The sequence below is a fragment of the Colletotrichum acutatum genome (genome assembly GCF_030867785.1).
Source record: "Colletotrichum acutatum strain CBS 112980 chromosome Unknown BDZ83scaffold_123, whole genome shotgun sequence".
Taxonomy (NCBI): domain Eukaryota; kingdom Fungi; phylum Ascomycota; class Sordariomycetes; order Glomerellales; family Glomerellaceae; genus Colletotrichum; species Colletotrichum acutatum.
Window position 1 is genome coordinate 70,360 of NW_026849117.1, and position 19,384 is coordinate 89,743.

The 19,384-nt window shown below is 50.6% G+C and overlaps 5 protein-coding genes across 5 annotated transcripts; all 5 read right to left on the reverse strand.

The window, feature by feature from the left end:
* Nucleotides 1-102: 102 nt before the first annotated feature.
* BDZ83DRAFT_635840 (cytochrome P450) lies at nucleotides 103-2,183 on the reverse strand. The gene is made up of 7 exons (XM_060509209.1): nucleotides 2,074-2,183; nucleotides 1,676-1,973; nucleotides 1,498-1,614; nucleotides 1,037-1,440; nucleotides 961-982; nucleotides 705-905; nucleotides 103-645 (listed from the first exon to the last, which is right to left on the reverse strand). The coding sequence occupies exons 2-7, from the start codon at nucleotides 1,947-1,949 to the stop codon at nucleotides 254-256; spliced, it is 1,410 nt and encodes a 469-aa protein (XP_060360260.1). The 5' UTR covers nucleotides 1,950-1,973; nucleotides 2,074-2,183; the 3' UTR covers nucleotides 103-253.
* A 4,341-nt stretch (nucleotides 2,184-6,524) lies between these two features.
* BDZ83DRAFT_796059 (isocitrate dehydrogenase subunit 1) lies at nucleotides 6,525-8,365 on the reverse strand (the record flags this gene model as incomplete). The annotated part of the gene is made up of 3 exons (XM_060515857.1): nucleotides 6,525-6,925; nucleotides 6,984-7,993; nucleotides 8,333-8,365. 3 exons carry the CDS (start codon nucleotides 8,363-8,365, stop codon nucleotides 6,841-6,843), a joined length of 1,128 nt encoding a protein of 375 aa, XP_060360261.1. The 3' UTR covers nucleotides 6,525-6,840.
* A 1,113-nt stretch (nucleotides 8,366-9,478) lies between these two features.
* Nucleotides 9,479-10,698, reverse strand: BDZ83DRAFT_680575 (uncharacterized protein). The gene is made up of 4 exons (XM_060511202.1): nucleotides 10,567-10,698; nucleotides 10,308-10,504; nucleotides 9,743-10,216; nucleotides 9,479-9,677 (listed from the first exon to the last, which is right to left on the reverse strand). The coding sequence occupies exons 1-4, from the start codon at nucleotides 10,686-10,688 to the stop codon at nucleotides 9,574-9,576; spliced, it is 897 nt and encodes a 298-aa protein (XP_060360262.1). The 5' UTR covers nucleotides 10,689-10,698; the 3' UTR covers nucleotides 9,479-9,573.
* Nucleotides 10,699-13,417: 2,719 nt separating this feature from the next.
* Nucleotides 13,418-14,632, reverse strand: BDZ83DRAFT_588149 (methyltransferase domain-containing protein; the record flags this gene model as incomplete). Its single annotated transcript, XM_060506105.1, has 1 exon — nucleotides 13,418-14,632. The coding sequence occupies one exon, from the start codon at nucleotides 14,630-14,632 to the stop codon at nucleotides 13,418-13,420; it is 1,215 nt and encodes a 404-aa protein (XP_060360263.1).
* Nucleotides 14,633-17,545: 2,913 nt separating this feature from the next.
* Nucleotides 17,546-18,726, reverse strand: BDZ83DRAFT_655850 (uncharacterized protein; the record flags this gene model as incomplete). The annotated part of the gene is made up of 3 exons (XM_060510823.1): nucleotides 17,546-17,626; nucleotides 17,743-18,085; nucleotides 18,218-18,726. 3 exons carry the CDS (start codon nucleotides 18,724-18,726, stop codon nucleotides 17,546-17,548), a joined length of 933 nt encoding a protein of 310 aa, XP_060360264.1.
* Between the last annotated feature and the right edge of the window lie 658 nt (nucleotides 18,727-19,384).

Consider the following 19,384-nt stretch of genomic DNA (forward strand, 5'->3'; position numbering starts at 1 on the left):
CGATTATTCCTGGGTCTTCTCTTAGTACTTTCTTAGCATCGAGCCCAAGCCGAAGCATTATCAAGTGAGTAGAAGAAAGCGCTGGGTTCATGACTATTAAGTGTGATTACGAACGAATTCTAGTCTACCTCGCCCTTTGTCCAAATTATGTATAGTAGAATGGTTCTGTTGTGAGGACCCCATCGTCCGTGGCGCCAGCGTACACATGCTTCAGCACCCTCTTGACTCTTGCGCAGCATTCTATAAGCGCCGTCTATCTCGTCTCTCTCTCCATCGTGACACCCATACTACCCTTGGGCCTCAGGGTAAAGTTGGGATTTGCAAGCTCTACCACGCCAGTGTATCCGGGACGTGGCGAGAACTTGAAGTTCCGCACGAGAGCGAAAATTACGCTCTTGACGTTCAGCAAAGCCATGTTCTTAGCGATGCAGCCCGCAGGGCCCTGGAGGAACGACTCCATGGCGTACGAGTCCTTGGATGCGCGGCCGTCGGACCAGCGGTCGGGGTCAAAGATGTCAGCGGTCTCACCCCATACAAGAGGGTTGAAGTGTGCCACAGCCGGGCAGAGCGTCACTTGTGTGCCCTTGGGGACGATGATTCCGCAGACGGTGACGTCTTCTGCTGCTTCGCGAGGGAGAAAGATTCCTATTCGTGGATTTTTGTCAGCAAATCAAACTTATACTGAGGGGTTTCATAAGTCTTACCCGGGGAGTAGAAGCGGAGCATCTCCTTGAGGAAGTTGTTGACGTAGACCAAATGCTCGGTTTCCTCATAGGTCGGGTTCCATTCTCGAGGCTTGCCGGCGCAGAGACCGAGGACTTCTTGCTTGAGGCGTTCCTGAACCTTGGGCTCTGTAGCAAGGATGTGAGCAATCCACATGGTGATAGATCCAGTGGTTTCATGGCCTTTGAGGTAGGGTCAGCGTATGTCTTCAGTTGTTCACATTCTGTTTTGCCATACCTCCGGCAATGAAGTTCAGCATCTGTTGATGAATTGTTAGCACACATCAAAGCATCGGGATCATAGGCTTACGCACGTATTCCAAGAGCTCCAAGTCAGTCCAGTTGGTTTGGGTATTGTCGAATTGGCAGTCCTCCAAGATGAAGGTCAAGATATCTCGATGCTCAGTCATCTTCTCGTTGAGGCCCAGCTTCTTCTCGGCAATCATCTCCGCACGACGGTTCTCCACGCAGGTGAGAAGCATTGTCCGAATAAGGGCAACATCCTTCAGCCATCTCTTATTGCTAGGGAGAGGAAGCCATGAGCGGACAGGGATATGGCCATCGATGAAGGTCAAAACGTGGCCAGAAGAAGGTTGGCGGATAATGCGCTCGTACACATCGTAGAAGTGTGCTTCAGGGATAGAGATGCCGTCAAGATCACAGCCGATTGAACCAATGACGAAGACGTCGAGAGTCGCCTTTCGGATATAGGGTTCGACTGGAGACAGAAGTCAGCAACAGTTCATGGCCAGGAAAGGGAAATGATGTAGCATACCATCAACAAGCTTTACGTCCTCCCCGCCCATGTCTCGAAAAATTACTTCACACATCTGGTTGGCCTTGAGCTGGAAGACTGGCAGCATTGTTCGGGTATTTTGGTTCGAGAACGCCCCTATGTAGTAACGTCAGTAAAATAAACAAAGGAGGAGACAGCTGGAAATGAAGGAACTCACGATTCAACTGGGTCCGCTGCTTCTTTCTCTCCTCACCCTCCGAGAACATAAGCCCGTGTCCGGTTATGGGTGAAAACATGCGAGCTGCCAACTGTGACTTTCGAAACGAGAATGCCTTGGTCTGTTGAACTTCCTTGAAAGCCGCCAGGTTGTTCACCATGAGCGTCTCAGCGTTGAGCATAGAGAGGTAGCGCACAAAAGGCGCTTCGGGCCATTGCTTTGTCCATGAGACGAAAATATCGGCTGGCCCCGGGGTTCTGATCTGGTTGAGCATTTGACCGATCAAGAAATGGCCGCCCTATAAGTATCGTGAATTAGCACTCCTGCAATATTTCAAAAACATGGATGGTTGCGTCAATCCTTCCGTTGTATCTGTGAGCAAAATTGAACGCTCTTACCTTAGGTCCTGGAAGGTGTCGTAGTGGTGAGAGGAAGAAAGGATAGAGGAAAGCATTATATACTAGGAGAACAGCACACTGCAAGGTGAATGAAGCCAAGAAGATCTTGAATGCACCCAAAAGATCCAGATACAAGAACCTGATGCCAATAATTGCAAGTAGAAGCGATATGCCAATGCAAAGCTTCAAAGCCATGGTCTAAGGGGCAAGGGGAAAGAACGAAGGTGGCGCAACGTTCAGGTCGGAGAGAGAGATATTAATGAAGTGATCAATGATGAACCGGGATTAAGATAATTAGGAGTTGGCGCCAGACTTCTTAAAGAATAATGGATGGGTCGGATAGAGGCGGTGGGTCGAAAGGCGAAGTGGGTGGAAGGGCGGAAAGGTGAAAGCTCGAAGTCTGGAGATTGGAATTCGAAGTGAGCCTCTTTGTAAACATTGAGAATTCCTAAAAAATCGGACGACGCTCCTTGAGAAGGAGCGTATGACCATCTTTAAGGAAGGAGTAGCAACACCCACAGCGGAGGAAAAAAGCAAGCTATTGTCAATATTCCTCCTTTCACCTTTGCCTGCATTTTCTACCGGACCTTTGACCCGCCAAACATGTCACCCAGAATGGACTTCGTCCTAGACCGAATATGCAACTTCGATGCTTACCCCCTCAAGCCATCACAATCCTTCGTCAGGGATGTTTCAAGCCATGTCCGGACCAACGGTGTCGAAGACAAGGCAGGCAAGCAATTCCAACGCAAGTCAAAACGCCACCAACTGCAACCCCCAACAATGTTCGACAAGATGACCCCGGCCCGGCATCTGCACTTCTTTGATCACAAGACAACGATAAATCAAGTCTCGTTGTAACACAGAAAACAAGCCACTAGATCTGGATGTCCGGAAAGACACGAGTGCCTGTTTCGCTGTTTACATCCCTGTCGACGAGAGCCTGACGTTGATGAGGGGTGGGGTGGGGGGTGTAAGAGAGGATCTTAGGATTCTCGAGAGTGAGACTGATCCTTGCTGCCGTATGGCTGACGCCTACGCTAGAAGAGCCGATCCGCAAACCTCCCACGAGAAGGTACGGATAAGCAACGTCTAGTTCAAGGGGGGTTAAAAGGAAGCATATGCGCCAAGAGGCCAAACAAACTCATCTTCCACGACTGCCTTGACAGAGATTATTCTGCTGACCATTGAACTTCTTAGGATTGTGCCGTTGAAGCGGGGAAGTTAAAAAGAACCGCCAACGCCCGCCGGAAAGCATGGCCTCCGCAACAGGGTAAAGACCATATGGCATACAATGTGTGCCGGCCACGGCGGATGCTGCCGCGAGGTTGCACGGGTCCCGAATCTTTGGAACAGGGCTCCCCCCCTCCTCTCGGCAGCTCGTTCTCCAGGTCGAATAAGACATCAGAGATTGCATCTGCCTGCAGAGACACCTGAAATCAAGACGTGCTGATTCGCCTTGTGCCAACTTTGGAAAGTTCCCGACCACCCAATCATTCTAGGGTAAAGACAGTGGGAGAGAAAAAAGGGGAAACTATTGATGCCGGCGTAACAAGTTGGGAAGTCCTTGCGAGTTTGGTGTTCTCTCGGCCTCTTCAGCGGTTGGCTCTTGGGTAGACGACTGTCCTGTGCCATCCCCTCACCTTCCAGGGCGAACTCGGGTTCTTGCTCCTCGAGGCCTGCTCTGCAAGACGGGTTATTGCTGCATCGTCATTTTGAGATGCACGCGCAGTGCATGCTTTGCTCGAGATGAAGTAATCTCATGCATACTTCCAGATGTTCCGAGGCTGAACTGATTCTCTCGGCTCGCGATTGGTGGATATATGCGCTCCCCGCTGACTTTCCTGTGCGACAAAGCCGACAGATGCCTCCATGCCGCGGAGGCTTCTCAAGAGGAGGCTGTGTGTGATTCGGTGTTGTAGACAATGCCTCCGTCGATACTGTCTTGCCTCGCAAGGGGAGTCTGCCAGATCTGGGTTCTGGATACCGACATATCTCGCGCGCGGCGCTCCCATGCTGAGTGACTGGGTGTCGGTTCCCATGACCCTGTTTCTGTTTCTGATCCGGCGGAGCATCTGCGGTCGATCGTACAGAGATCTACGTACAGAGATCTACCAGAGAGACCCAGGATTACGGCCGTCTTCGATTCCCGAAAATCGCTTACACAAATTGGGTGGCTGAAACTCGGCCAATGGGGACTTGTGTTGTTGACTTCCGCGGACCCTGTACGATAGCCCCCCGACGCGGCGCTTCGAGGTCAGTGTGGCCTGTTTTACTGTTTCTCAAGAGTAAAAGTGAGGCAAGATGGAGGCGATTGGCGATTGGCGATTGTGTTGCTCCTTCGGCGACTGCGTTTTCTGAAGATGCCAGGTTGGGGATTCTCTAATGTCCGTTGTTATGGTTTAGTAGGTTTGTGATGGGAGCACTGTAAACCACATGCAATGATGGGAAAGGAGTCGAGACTCGAGAACTTCGTACAAGACTGTATGACTCTCTCAGTGAGTTGTGAGAGGTAGTCAATTACCCTCTCAAGTCATAGAGAAAATCACAAGTCGCACACAAAAGGGGGAAACTCGTCAGAGATGACATGCTGTCTCAGCTTCAACCCCTCTTAAGGTCTCATATGCCTCTCATCCTGCCAAGTGGGTGATAAAATAGGATGCTAGTCAACAAGATTTTAACGCCTACTTAACTACTCTTAGTCTTTCCATCTTTTATTCTTTCTGCTATTACTTTTCTTTTTGATATATCCATTGGAGAATACTCTTTGAAGACAGAATAGGAATAGGGATAATAGGAATGGAGAAAACAGGAATAGGGACAATGAAATAAAAATAATAGGAGAAGAGCTAGGGAGTGTACCTATAGAGCGACAAGCGATCTTGTTAACCGCTTGCGTGCACCTCCAACCCCCCTTAAGGCCCCACTAGGTAGCCCCGGGGTGGATGCAGATTGTCATCCGAGATTATTAAACCCCTCGATGCGAGATATGTCACAAGACACTATGAGCGTAATCTGGGTCTACCCAGGAGCCGGGCCTGCTAAATCGGTCGTGTGCGATCAACTGTCTCTAGAGGGCTGATCGTCAGACGTGAGCTGTTATTTTTGGGTCTGCAAATTAAGCTTGTTGGACATGAGAGATGAACAAACTATCGATCTTGTCCTCATTGACTCAAATGGGGAAGTTATACGTACTGGCACTAGGAGGCTTTCACTGTGTACGAAGATTCTGTCTAGTGGGAGTGGCCGGGAGGAGCTGAAATAATGGCCAGGTGCGCATCTGTGAAGCTTGCTTAGCTCAGGTCAATCATCAGCTCGCTTATCAAAAGAATACGGCGAACTAACTCTTCCATGTTAGTTGTATGATGTTTCTTCTACGCCGCCCGTATTATTTCTCGGACTCTAAAGTTGGGCAATCCCACAAGCTGCCAGTGTTGCTTACCATGATTGCCTGCGTGGTGACATCACTGCTCTCGTCAACAGAAGGAAGAGACTTAGCAAGTCAGTTGAGCCTAGAGATACTCCAGACCTCAAAGAGACAACAGGAAGTTATTTGAATCCAGACCTAAAAGCGCTCGTAATTTGTCGAGAGCAACAGGGAACTTCTTGGATCACAAAAGACTCGTTGAATCTACTTAAATATCTACCTTTCTCTTTTAGTTCGGCTTTTTCATGTGCGTTGCGGCTCCTGTTGATGGGTAAGTTAACTCAAGTTTTCTCTGAGTTGTCACTTACCACTCAACTAAGGTAAGTCAAACATCGACTCTCGGTCTTTGAGGCAAGAATATCCCGCCACGTGATTGCAATCAGCCTTCAACACAAATTGTCACAGGATTGTGCTCGGTATGCCAAACTGAAAGTAATCAACAACTAAATCGCCTCTAAAAGACTCCTCGTTGCTGCAACAAACTCATCAAAAGCAACCAAGTTGTCTCTCATCCCCAATCGACCCACATTCTTCAATCATCTACAAGACTGAAGAAACCACACCCAGAAGGCTTAACCTCGGCAAATCCCAAAAGCCCACCAACCAAACGGCCGAGACATCGGCGGCCGAGCACCACCTCGGATTGCCGATGTTACCCGAGCCAGCATGCCGCTAGCCCTCCGAGCCGAAGCCAAACTCACGTCCGAGGCCATGCAGCCAGCAGGATCGCTGATTTGTTGGTGCAGCGTACAAATGCCCCACGCACGAGGCGAGGCTGAGAACTTCATGAACATGATGCCGTTTCGTTCGGCGCAAGGCTAGATGTACTCCGAGCAATGTCGGTGATAATAGATGCCTGATGACAATGCGAAACTGGTTTGAGGGGACACGAGTCGTCGAATAGCAGCGCGGGCATTCGTCATCGACGGATAATGGACTAAGTTTAGACTCCGGGGCAATTGTCACCTTGAATATATAAAAGACAGCACATGGGGCCAGTGGACATTGGAAGGTCTTGTTCAAACAACGAAAAAGGAACTCATATGCTTTGCGTGACTCCTATGCTACGTACAACTGGTACAACTACAATCTCCCAGCAAGACCGAGCCTTCCTCCCAGTGTCCAAAACAGAAATCTATTCCTCCGCTTGTTTATGCAATTCGACCGCGTCGGTGGTATCTATCTCCGTCCCAGTCTCGCCTCATTTCGAGTCTAATCGCGTTGTCGGGGGGAAAAGGTAGGTAAATAGGGGGTCGTTTTGAGGAAGGTGGGAAGCCGCCCGCTGTGGTTGGTTTATCGTATCGCTACAGGGATGGTGGTTTGTGTGCCTGTAGCTGTATTTACAAGGTGTCCATCTTGTCAAGGATGGCCTTGGTGAACTGGTGGGTGGTGGCCTCACCGCCCATGTCACGGGTGCGGACCTGGCTGTTAGGTTGTTAGCAGCTATCCTCATTGCCATCCCAGCAGAGATGAAAGAACTTACCCCTCGGCAATGACACCGTAGATGGCCTGGGAGATGCGGTTGGCGTGGTCATCGAGACCAAGGTGACGGAGAAGCATGGCACCGGACAGGATCAGGGCAGTGGGGTTGGCCTGGTCCTTGCCCTTGATGTCAAGACCGACGTGACGGCAACCGGGCTCGAAGACGGCAACGTCGCGGCCCATGTTGCAGCCGGGGACGATACCAGCACCACCGACGAGGGCAGCGCCAATGTTGGACAGAATGCCACCGTACAGGTTAGGCATGACCATGACGTCGAACTGCTGGGGCTTGCTGACAGCCTGCATGGAGGCGTTGTCGACAATCATGTCGTTGACCTCGAGGGTGGGGTAGTCATTGGCGACACGGTGGAAGGTGGAGCGGAAGAGACCGTCAGCCAACTTCATGATGTTGGCCTTGTGGATGCAAGTGACCTTCTTGCGGTTGTTGGCCAGGGCGAAGTTGAAGGCGAACTTGGCGATGCGCTCAGACTTGGCGCGGGTGATGATCTTGAGGGACTCAACGACACCAGGGACGGACTGGTGCTCGAGACCAGAGTACTCACCCTCGGTGTTCTCACGGATGATGGCGAGGTCGACACCCTCGTGGCGGGTCTGGTAGCCGGGGATGTTCTTGATGAGAGAGATGGAGGCGTAGATGTCGAGCTCCTGGCGCATGGCGACGTTGAAAGACTGGTGGCCGGAGCGCTCAATGGGAGTGTGCAGGATACCCTTGAGGCCGAGCTTGTTGCGGCGGAGGGAGGCGACGGACTCACGGAAGAGGTCCTCAGTCTTCTCGGGGGTGGTGGTGTTGAGACCAGAGACCTCAACCTGCTCCCACTCAATGGGGACGTTGTCGGCCTTGAAGATGGTCTTGACGCTCTCGGCGACCTCGGCACCGATACCGTCACCAGGGATCAACGTGACCGTGTACTTGCCGCCAAACTTGGTGGGCTTGAAGATGTCAGAGCCAACCGTAGCGTAGGCGCGCGCGGGCTGCGCGGTGCGCAGAATCTGCGTGGGGGAGGATTGTTAGCCATTTGTCCGTGGGTTATCGTGGCATATCTGGCTGCATGTGTGGCCATTTGCTGGTGGCCGGGTGCTTTGTGTGCCTGTGGATATGTCTGCTTCTCGTGTTCTCCTCTCATATTCTTTCATCTTGGCCGACGTAGTCATATTCTTTGCGTTATCTGCTGGGTCGCAATTTGGTATTTGTTGTTGTTTCTCCCCCTCTTACATCGCAGCCTTGCCTCTGCGATCACGATGCACAGACACACACCGAGAAAAAAACCACGTCGCGGCTTGCACAGCAAAAAAGGGACTCAATTGGGAGTTGGCAAAGAGGCAACGTACCTGCGCAGTGCGGGCGGATCCTCGGGAAAGCATCGTGACGGTCGTTGGTGCCTCGTGAGGGTATTCGCGGAGCAATAGATGTTGTTCGGGATCGGAGGAGTTGGGGAGTGGAAGAATTCAGAAAAAGAGTGGAATTCGAGAAAGGCAGAGTTGCTGGCTGTCAAATGCCGCAAGAGCAAGGTACCACGGCGACAGACGGGACGGTAACTGGGAACGGTACACGGTCAAAGTACAGACCGAAGGTGGCAGGCACTGAGGCAGGCTTTTTTTTTTGCTCCTACTCTTTCTCGGCTGGCCGTCGTGCTTTCCGTTCTTTCTCTCCAACGCCTGCGCAGGTGGGGCACCATGGGGATTCCGTAAGTGGCTGGTCTCCAATTCTCTGCCGTTTCCAGTCGTCTGAGTGGCTGGAATGGGCGCTCAGACCCGCTTTATTCTTTCCCGGGCGGTCGGAAGAATGGAGGACGACATCCGCGGGAAAGAGAGACTGCGCTGTGTCCGCGCCTGCTTCAATGTTCAGCCAGTGCAGCAGTTCTGTCACTCGGGAAGGGAAGGAACCAAACGTGGGGCACCTTGCTCTTTCCAGTCTTAGCGCCTTTTTTCTCTTTCTTCGCGGTTGAGCCTCGGATCTGGACTCACAGCATCTCATCACGTCACGTGCCTCAATTCAGTTGTCACTGGCTCATCCTCATCTAAGGTTACCAAACTCACCTCGACCTCTCATTGAGTGTTTATATGAAGCCTCATGTATCAACTTGAGGCTTCATCTCATCAGTAACCATACTTCTTACACGGGCGTTTACGGTCAACATCGGCTATTTCACATCTTCAATGAGCCGCGTCTGCCCATTCTTTCCGGAGAAATCCCCGCCAGCCCCCCTCTCCACTCCTTCTGTGAGACCGCCAAGTCGGTCTTAGGCCTCCCTGGCCGTATCTGCGATGTTGCGACTTCATTCGGCCGAGCGCGATCTTTACTCACGACAACACGGATATCAATAGAATGAGGACCGCAGTTATTGCCTCGACAAGATCGATTTTAGCTTACAATGTGATTCATTTTCGTCAAAATCAGAAAAAGAAATGTAGAGTTTGGCCGCTATTCTCAATCGAAGATTGCCGTGGCTGCGAAATCGCGGAGATATTCTCCCCAAAACATCACAACGGCTAGTCCAGCCAGTCCCCACTCTGCCAATGAATGTGGTGAGCCCGTACAAGAGAAGCGAGTACGGCCCTTTCCCGACAGCTTAATCAAGAATGTCGATTCCATTATAACCAGATGCTTCGACTCCCCATTCGAAACAGTCTGCAAACAAGCGTCCGCCATCGCTTTTGCCCAGGGGAGCTCCACCTATGATTTATCTCAGAATCAGCCAATGTGCCGTCTTCGCTGTCTTGCGCGCAGAGGGTACTTACAGTCCATATTCTCGATAGACAAGATGCGCTGCTGGCACAGCGCCTCGCTGAGTCCGTCTACTTTATCCTCAATGATGTCTTGAACAGTCTTGCCCGCAGGACAAGCAATGGTATTGTTCCTCGGCTTGATCCAGAAGTGAATCATGCCGACATCGTACAGCCTGGTCTTGTTCAACGCATCGTCGACCTGGCGGTTATAACTCGTGAAATAGTGTCCGTCCTTTCCACGTGAAACGTCCTTGACGAACTGATCGGCTCCTTGCTGTCGGATCACCTTGATGGACTGTTCGCAGAAATCCTTGACAATTGCTTTCACGGGCAGGTATGTCGGCCGGTAGTCTTTGGTGTTCCAGCATTCTCCTCTTCCATTCTCCAGCACCGCTTGTTGCTGGTATTGATACTCGAACTTTGCGATTCCACAGCCCTCGTAGTTCATATTAATTTTTTCACGCATCCAGAACTCATCGCCGCGGCCTATCGAGATACCGTCAGTATTGCTCGTCTAGGCGATGGCATGAGGTCGTAATAGGGCGTCAAGTAAGCTGATGGGGGCAGATTCACTTACACGGACCCGCGTTGCGCAAAGTACTAAAGACTTGCACGCAGCTTCCTTGACAATCCTCGCCCGTCTGTACCCAGTCGAAGGTGACTTTTCTAGCTCTGTCTATTTTGGCCTGATTGCCACCGAAGACGCCAGTCCATGGCCCGTCCGTCCAAGCTCCTCCCATCTTGGCTACTGTGCGGCACATCGTGTTGAGTAAACTGCAACGTGTTTGCTTCAGTATGCTCATTGAGCACTATATTCAGGGGACAGGTTATCTTACGGCCACCAATTATAATAGTAGACTTGCCATTTGTCAGGACAGGTGATGTTGTAGACGGGAGGGTCATCCAAGTCTGAGAGCGAGACACCATCCATATCGTTCACTCCCACTACGCCAGTCATACTGTTCTCCTTGTAGTAGGCGTTGATGTCCTCTTGAGTGAGGATGAAAGTCTTCGTCGGAGCTGCGTGCTTTGCGGTTTCGGGGAGATCGACATCGACGACGTTTGTTGGGGAGGCCTTGGCGATGCCGAGCACAGCGGAGAGCGCCCAGAGTAGGTTCAAGAAGGCCAGCATTGTGGGCGAGGTCAAGATCCTGTGTGACGAGAGAGGGGCGTAATGAGAAGTGTGATGCTTAGAAGCGAAAGCGAAAACCTCTGAATTATCAAGTACTTGAGGATGAGTATATGGCGACTGTGATGAATCTGAATGGTTGAGAAGTTGAAGAGCAGAAGTCATGAGAAAGCTGGTCTTGTCATTGCCCCTTTTATCTTCGGCCGTATCGTCTCGAAAACACCGGCAACGCTTCAATATCGCCAATCATCGTCAACCATTGCGTGCTCAGGAGATTTCGTCCCTGATGATCTGTGATACTATAAAAACGCTGGACACGATAAAGAAGTTCCTCAAGGTGGTAAGAGCGAAAATTTTTAAACACGATGTTATCTTTTGCCTCTGCAAAGCTCGTCCCACCATCGAAAGAGAATCCAATGGGGATGCACGCCTTTCGTTCCGTGCCGTTGCAGTGTGACCGCAAACAAGACCCTCGTCTAGAGCTTAAGACATCTCATCTCCCGGTCAAACTTGAAATCGCAATCACAACTCCGACGAGACTAAACCTGATGATACCTAGGCTACATCAAAGCAATCAAATGGTGTTCATCTGACCTAGGATGGCCAACACACAGCTACATTAGGAGGCACGGCATGGTACTGTATACCACGAATCCATGAATGCTATCTAACATGTGGAAACCCATCTCTCGCGACTTGAATTGTTCAGATCCCCGAATCGGTGCCAGGTCCGGAATTGATGACCGTTCGGGGTTCTCGAGCCGGGCCGTCCCAGCCCATGCCTCGAGCCCGACTGGATGACTATACACATATACTTTTCAGCTCCAGAGCTCCTTCCCAAGCTCCAGAATCTTGGGATTCTCAGGTCACGCGTCGTTGTCCATGAGATTAGATGAGCTTAAGGCCTTTGGTCTTGGGGCGAGATTTCGCCAAAAAAATGATATTGCCTAAAGATTACACGAAGCGTGGAAGAGCAAATTTCCGACGAAGTCGTCATACAGCACACAATGAATACCTCCGAAGTCACCGAGGATGAGATACGCTAAGTTGCAATTCGACATCGTAATCGCAGTGTTGCGGACATTATGCCAAAGCGAGATGGTCATCGTGATATCAGGCAACCATTTTCCATGATCCCACGTTTGTCTCATGCCGTGAAATTCTGAGAACCTCAAAGCGACGAGTCGGAAGTAACCCAATGCCTTGTCTCGCTTATTTTTGTGGCTTGAGAATGACTATTCCTAGGCGCCTGTAGAAGGGAACAGCAGACTTTGAGCAACTATCGTGGCATTTATCACGATTTCTTAGGTGACATGTGACCTCGATCAAGAGCACTAAAGCACCCAGCCGAATTTGTGTATCTAGAACAGGGCACCGCGGAAGCCTTTTCAAGGATTCCGATCCAAGATAGGTGGTCTGTTGTGTTCGAGGCGACCGTCCTCGTCCCGGGTACCGGCAGGAACCCGTCTCGTGACCGCCACACGCTGAAAGCCCGGCCTTTTCTCCGCGGGGCAACACCAAGCATCTTTTATTGGTAAATCGAGTCGACATAGTACCAATTGACTTTGTTATCTTTTAGCTCTCGTTGATGTCAAACTTCAAAGATGAGGCTGTAGAGACTAGACATTTAACTTCCAAAAGACAGTTGCAAAGGAAAGCTTCCAAGTACGCTTGCGTTCTACAAAAACCAGATGAAATGAAACCCTTGAGATCAGCTGCCAGGTTGGCTAGCGAACGAGATAAGATGTAGATGTGGCTAGCACGGCATCAGCTTGTTGAACATCTAGATTTCGGAGCGTACCTAGGGGGGGGGGGAGCCTCCTACACTAAAATCACGATCGACAAGATAGAAGGCAACATAAAATATTACATGTAGGCTGTGCTTGAACCATAAGTACTATGCTATTCCTGGAGCTTTGGATACTGAGTTGTTCTGAGTCGATCGTTAAGTTGAACCCGGGATCTACGGGTCCAGTGATACCCAGACGGCGCCAAACGCAGTTACATGTAGACATCGTCAACTTCCAAGCCATGACGGCCAGAATTGATTCCGACTGGCTTTTGTCTTTGAGAATTTGTGTTTCACGACGTGGTGGCCAGCTAGGCTAGGAATCACGATCGTGACTTTTTAACCTTGGTATAGCGCTTCTGAGGTTCCTTCACATCGTATCAGATTGGTGACGCAGCCATGCGTATATTTTGCCGAAATTCTCGGTTTCAGCAAGACACTGGTCATGAGTGCGTATTTCGACTTTTATCGCCACTCAAGAACATTGCATGTGTGAAGGGTGCATTCAATGTTGAAATTGTATTTCATAACCGTTCAATGTTGCAGTCTCAATCAATGCATCATGAGCCGTAGTATCATTATGATATCTCACGATCTATGGTCTATTATAAATCCAAGGATTAAGTTTCGAAAAGACGTATGCTCCGTATTCTAAACGACCATCGAGAGCGTGCACCCACCCTTCGCCACGCTGTCAAAGTAACATAGCACTGAAATCAACGCAATGCCATTTGAACAATCCTCCAGACTCAAAGTACCGCAAAAACAATCATTGCTTCTGCGCAATGATTCTATAACTGGTCGTCACCAACCGCATGGTGTCCATCTTGACAAAGGCCTGCCCATCCAGACAAAGTCGGTTGATGAGCGTCTTGAAGTGGGGCGGCAATAGGTGAACCTTGACCAGGCCAAGAATGACCTGCCGCAGACTGCGGAAGTAGACATCGGCCTTGTCGATGAGTGGCGCCTGCAATCCATCGATACTCGCGTTGTCAGACTTCAAAATAGCGAAACCGGCGTCTTTCAAAGCCTTTTCAAAAGTTTCGGGCGTCGGTGTCCCCACAGCTCCGATCAACGGCTTCGTCCGCCGCATCAGCTCCGCGTGCTCCGGGTTCGTCGCATCGTACGCAGGCAGGCTAACCCAATCCAGCAACGAAATCTTGGCACCGGGCTTGAGGACGCGGCGCAGCTCGTTGAAAAGCTTCGGGAGGTCTTTGCACAGGCTGAGTGCTTGGATCTGGTAGAATGCGTCAAACGAGTTGTCCTCAAAGGGCAGCGGCAGCTCGTTCATGTCCTGGATCGTGAAGCTGTTTTGCAAACCCATCTGCTCGGTGAACTCCCTGGCCTGGGCGATCTGGTTTGGGTCGATGTTGAGACCGGTGACCACGGCGCCGGTGACGGCCGCCATGTGGGCCGCGACTCTTCCGCGACCGCATCCGAGATCGAGGACCCTGTCTCCCGGTTTCAGACCAATATCCTGGGCGATGGACTCCTCGTACAGCATCTGGTTATCGAGAACGGACGACTTCTTGTCCATTAGAGGCGGGATGTACATCTTCTCCACGTCGCCCAGCGCGCAGAGATGATTCAGGACTCCATAGTAAGCTTGCAAGCAGTCGCCGACTTTAGCCTTGTAATCTGGGCCGAGCGTCTTCACCATTTGCTCCTCATCTGCCCAGTCAAGGCTGTAAATAACATAGGATGCCATGAAATCATCAACTTGTTTTGGCGTCAAGTCGAGAAGGTACTTGAATGACTTCCAGAACGTCTTGGTCCGCTTGGGCGATGCTGTGCGGTTGATTTCATGTTTTGCGCTGTTGTTGCTGTGGTTACTGTTGCTGCGGCCAAGATGCAGACCATGCTTCTTCTTCCACGATGCCTGAGCGGCGGGCTTCAATGTTGAGACGTCATCTGAGGTCTCACTGGGACGGGGACTCGTATCGCCGACTTGAGGTATTGTTGTCGCCGATGGCGGTTGCGCCATCGCTGCCGCTGCTGACATGACTGCTGGTGGGATGACAGATGACGTGCGTCTGTAGAGGATCCAGGGGGCTTGTGGTTATATCCGTGAATGAGAAGTAAGACAGCCGACGGGAGTGAGGAAATTAAGAGAGGCAGGAAAGCAAGCAAGCTGGGTATCACAGTGTGCATCCAAAAAAAATGATGGAGAGGCGAAAGGGGATAGGTGATGGGCGAGCCAAAGTCCTTTATACATGGTACTCTCATTTCTTTACTCGTCTCTTTGGCATTCGATCAATCATCAATGACCAAATGGCAAACCACCCAGTCAAAGAACGGAGAAAGATCTGACGGAACCGCAAACCGGATTGCTTTCTAATCTCTCGTGACGCTGCTCGGGATGGACGGAGGTATGTCCGATGATTCCGACTGGGCCCAACAATCACCAGACCACTCAAAAAGGACGGGAGCTCCAGCGCTGGGGCTAGCAGCCAGCCCATCATCAGCTAATAGCACAAGGGGCCGGAAAAAGCAGCGCCTTGGAAAGCTCCGAGCACATCAAGATAGAGGGAGAGGGAAGGGAAAACCCGTGGGCAGCGGACACAGCGGACGGACTTGACCCCTGGCTTACGCGCTGAGTCACCTCCGGGGCCACCTGATTGTTCGATAAAGAACTTGTACTCCGGTGCGGCGTGTGTAACTGTAATGGTCCTGTCCTTGTCTAGACTCTCTACCGCCTTGCAATAGTGTCCGCCGTTGCATCGCATTTTACGCCTCTCTCTTATTTGCCCTTGTCCATTGGCTCCTCTGTCCCGCTGTTTTCCATTCGTTGCGCGCGTGTGTTCGTTGCATTTCGACGTCATTGTGGCGCTCTCTGCATGGCTTCCAAAATTTTGTTGTTCTCTTTACCGGCTTACTCCCGGTGGATCATTATCAAAGCCCAAATCCTCCCTGCCCAGCCCCAATTTAAACCACTTTATTAAACACGTTCGGCATGGCACGCGGATCCCGTGTTCGTCGCGATAGGGCTGATGTGGCTGGAGCTGTGTGGTTAGGGCGGACATGAAGCGCCGGTGAAAAAGCGAGGGCGCCAGAGGTCATTGCGTCCGCTTGTGTTTCGCCATGTGTGGCTCAGCTGTTGCTCTGAGGTGTGGTTACGTCGTGGATTCATCACCAGCGGAGAGATGTGATGGATGTGTGAGTTGTCAATACGATGAAACTGCTCCCTGGATCAGAGAGGACCTGCTACTTGGATCAAGATTAATTAAGCTATACCTTGTCATCTTCTGCCACACTTGCCGTCCAACCGTCGTCACATTTGCCTTTTTAAATTACACATAGCCTCCGCTTAGTATCGTGCAATGTCTTGCTCTCATGAGCCGAAATGCAGCCTGGACGGGTCCGCATTTGCTGTAGCCCATGAGTCTATCCAAAGCATGCATTGTTCTTTACCGGGCTTACCTCGTCACATACGTTCGGCTGTTAGATGCTCAGGTAAATTTGTTGGCGTGTTACGGTCTTTGGCGGCGGCCTCTTCATTTCATGCGGTCGTCCGTACCAGGAGTGGCGTGGCCTGTCTCATTTCTAATTGTTGGAGTCCAAGCTCAAAGTCAATCCAAGTCATCGCCTATCGAGATCGGTTGAGGTACCCAATCATGGCTATCAACGGTATTCGACTTCGATTCGCCACTTCACTGTTATGCCTATCTTACCTAGATTGCAGGCGATCTTTCGTACAGTTGCTGCAAGGACGTCAAACAATGAATTCGTACAACGACTAACGGGTGATTCATGTCTTGAAATGAGGACTCATTCCTCGTGTGGAGGTAGGAAAAGGTGCCTAGGTTGAGGACCGTAGTATCTCCTGACAGAATAGCGCATGCCCTTTTGGCTGTTATGCCTCGATACAGTGCCTCGATACAACACTTGCATCAACAGTGGTCGTTGGCTTTGGATGACTTGCTGAGAGGAAACGCTCTTATTGTGATCTGCCATTCTTGAGTGGCTGAACTCAATTCTGAATCCGGACATCAAACAATATGTTCTAATGGTTCCACCGCCTGTAAACATTTGGAGACTGGTGCTCATGAAGGGCTGCCCCAATTCTGCGGAAGAGTCTTTTGAAGCCTCATGTAAAGTATTGAGCCTTACAAAGTCATGTTTGGAAAGAGAAGTGGTGTTTCAATGCAGACACCTAGAGGGTCTAGTCACCTTTCCCCGCCATCCGTAATTTGAGCCAAGATATAGAAATCCTTCCTCCAATAGCACTCGCAATCAGATGCCTTGAGCTCAGACGTATGGTAAAACGTTATATTACTGTTAAATTTGCTGCAGGGCGTTAACTTACAAAGCCTCTCTTCGAACTCTGCCCGTGAGCTGTTTAGATGTGCCATCGCCCCCATCTGTCCGGACCCATTGACTTGAATCGCGTTGGCATTGTGGAAAGCGTACGAATGGTACTTGATTGACAAGAGTAGTTGGTCGTTTTGCTAGGAGAACATCCAACTCCCATCGGGGCTTAAGTGTCTCTAACAAAACCAACCGTCCTTGTGCCTACATCGGGTATTGAGAACTGAGGCGTTGAGACAAGCGTAATAGCAAAAGGTGGGAGGTTTTGCCGAGCTAACTAACTAATTGACCGCATCCGCTGGCTAGCTTATATCACAACCTTTCGCCAACCGCCACAAGAATGATGGGACAGTTGCTGGCTTCTCACTCCAGACTTCGGGGGTACATGTAGCAAAGCCAAAGCCGCACCAATGGTCGAAGGTGTTGAGTACATCACCGCTGTCACGTCAATTATCTCAGGACTGACTTGATCCTACATGTGATCACCTTGAGGTCTAGAAATAAGTTGAAAGAAGATTTTCTGCAATAGATGATATGACCAACGGCGTGCTGAGGAGATCACACGTCGGGAAGATATTCACCGTGTTTCTCATATCTCTTTCTCCCATTCGCGTACCCAGTCCTGTCGAATGAGTTGAGGTAAGACCTTGGATCCGGCCATCTCGGCTCCCTGTTCAATAGAATATTTTGAAACTCTATGGACATCTTTGGCCTCGTTCTCGACAATTCAAGCACGTGCTTCAGGTAAGGCCCGCAAAGCCGACCATGATGAGCGTAGAGCACAACCTTCCTGAGCTCGGGAGCCCAGCTGGGCCGTCTCGCTAGCTCATCAAAGAATTCTTCGTGCACAAAGAGAGCTCTATTGGCAGCTTCGCCAGTTATCTGCAAGTGCTTCAGTCCTGGACAATGTTGACAGAATGCGATCGAAGATCTGTGACCCAATTGGGTGGTAGCCCGCAATTTGACAGAACGAAGATTAGGGCACGCCGCCGCCAGCCTCACAATAGTGTCGTCCGTCAAGTCTCTGGCGTGGTTATCGGGATGATAGCCGTCGCCCAAGTGTAGGAATTCAATGTGCCACAGGTTACGACAAACTTTGGGAAAAGAAATGAGCTCATCCATGATTTCGCTGGGGACATTGGTAAGCAGATGCAATGCTATTGAGTCAAGCGGTGCAATGAGCGTAAAAGCAAATCTGACTTCTTCTATAACCGAACTGGTCGAGGGTGAATGGGATATGCATCATTAGATAATAACTTACGGTGTCAGTTGCGTTTCGGTTCCGAAAACAATTTGTCTTGTCGAAGATCCCAGTCTGTCCAGATGTTCCGTTCCCCAACTCCGATTGCCTTGGAAAAGAATACTCTTGGTGCCCTTCTGAGCGTCTGGGCGCCTGATACGTTTCAACTGCTGGATTGATGATGCTGTTGATTTTGGCGGCTGGGGCTCAGACGGAACAGTGACTGTCTGAGGCACTACGGCAGGCAAGACCACTTTGTCCGTCGTCACCAATTCAATGACGTCGTCTCCTTCCTCAGGTGGAGTCTTTGAGTCCGTCGGTGTCGTTGTCATTGAAGAGGCTGGTGGTGTGGCCGATTGTGAGATTGGCGGGGGTTCTACATGTTGAGGTGCTTCTAACATCTTTGGTGCCTTTGGCTGGACTTTGATAGCGGGGGCTAGAGCTTCGTTTCTGTCTACCTTTACGAAGAAGGCTGCAAGAGAGCCAGACTTCCTCGCTGCGGAAGACTTTTCTGTCCGGATTGGAAGCATCTTGGACGATAAATATAGAAAGTCAAAGAGAATACCACGGTGCGTGATGAAGATGGAAATGCAGAAACAGTCGGAGAAGAAAGGGGGGGGGGGGGGCGAGTTATTAGGTTTCGCGAAGAGTGGAGGCTGGCTGGCAGGCACAACAACGATAGATGAAGTAATTAGCATTGTCGTCTACCTAGTCTAGGGCAGCAATTGAGGAGCATGTGACGAATGCCACGGTCATTCATTGCTGCAGCTCTGCATTGAAAAAGAGATGGCAGAGAGACATTATACGATGTCTGTTCTACCTTATTGTTCTGGTGGTAGAGGATACAAAATGTCTCGTTGCTGGTATTTAATAGTTGCCAGAGTCAGGATAGTACAACGCTCCGGCCCCGCGGAGTTGCCGGAGCACTACCGGCGCACTACCGGCGCGCCGTTGCCGCGTATTCACCGGTTTATATTAGCAGGAAGGGATCTAACAACAGATCTCACGCCATTTTCTTACAGCGCCAGATTCGAGCTGAGAAGCAGCCCTGTTTGCAACAAATATGTCTTGTTCTGCCTGTCATTGCAATGCTGCATGAATTTAGCATCGACGAGAGATTGAGCCCGGCACTGACTCTCTACTGTTGGTAGGACTAGTATGATGGAGAAGTGTTTTCCATGAGCTTTG

What these genes read in the sequence shown, in the direction of transcription:
- BDZ83DRAFT_635840 (XM_060509209.1), bottom strand. Translation starts at nt 1,949, where the DNA reads ATGCTCAACCAGATCAGAACCCCGGGGCCAGCCGATATTTTCGTCTCA. An exon ending in GCAGCGGACCCAGTTGAATC is followed by an intron (nt 1,615 to 1,675) that starts GTGAGTTCCTTC and finishes GTTACTACATAG; the next exon opens with GGGCGTTCTCGAACCAAAAT. An exon ending in GCTGAACTTCATTGCCGGAG is followed by an intron (nt 906 to 960) that starts GTATGGCAAAAC and finishes CCTACCTCAAAG; the next exon opens with GCCATGAAACCACTGGATCT.
- BDZ83DRAFT_680575 (XM_060511202.1), bottom strand. Translation starts at nt 10,688, where the DNA reads ATGACTGGCGTAGTGGGAGTGAACGATATGGATGGTGTCTCGCTCTCA. An exon ending in TACTATTATAATTGGTGGCC is followed by an intron (nt 10,505 to 10,566) that starts GTAAGATAACCT and finishes AACACGTTGCAG; the next exon opens with TTTACTCAACACGATGTGCC. An exon ending in GTCTATCGAGAATATGGACT is followed by an intron (nt 9,678 to 9,742) that starts GTAAGTACCCTC and finishes GATAAATCATAG; the next exon opens with GTGGAGCTCCCCTGGGCAAA.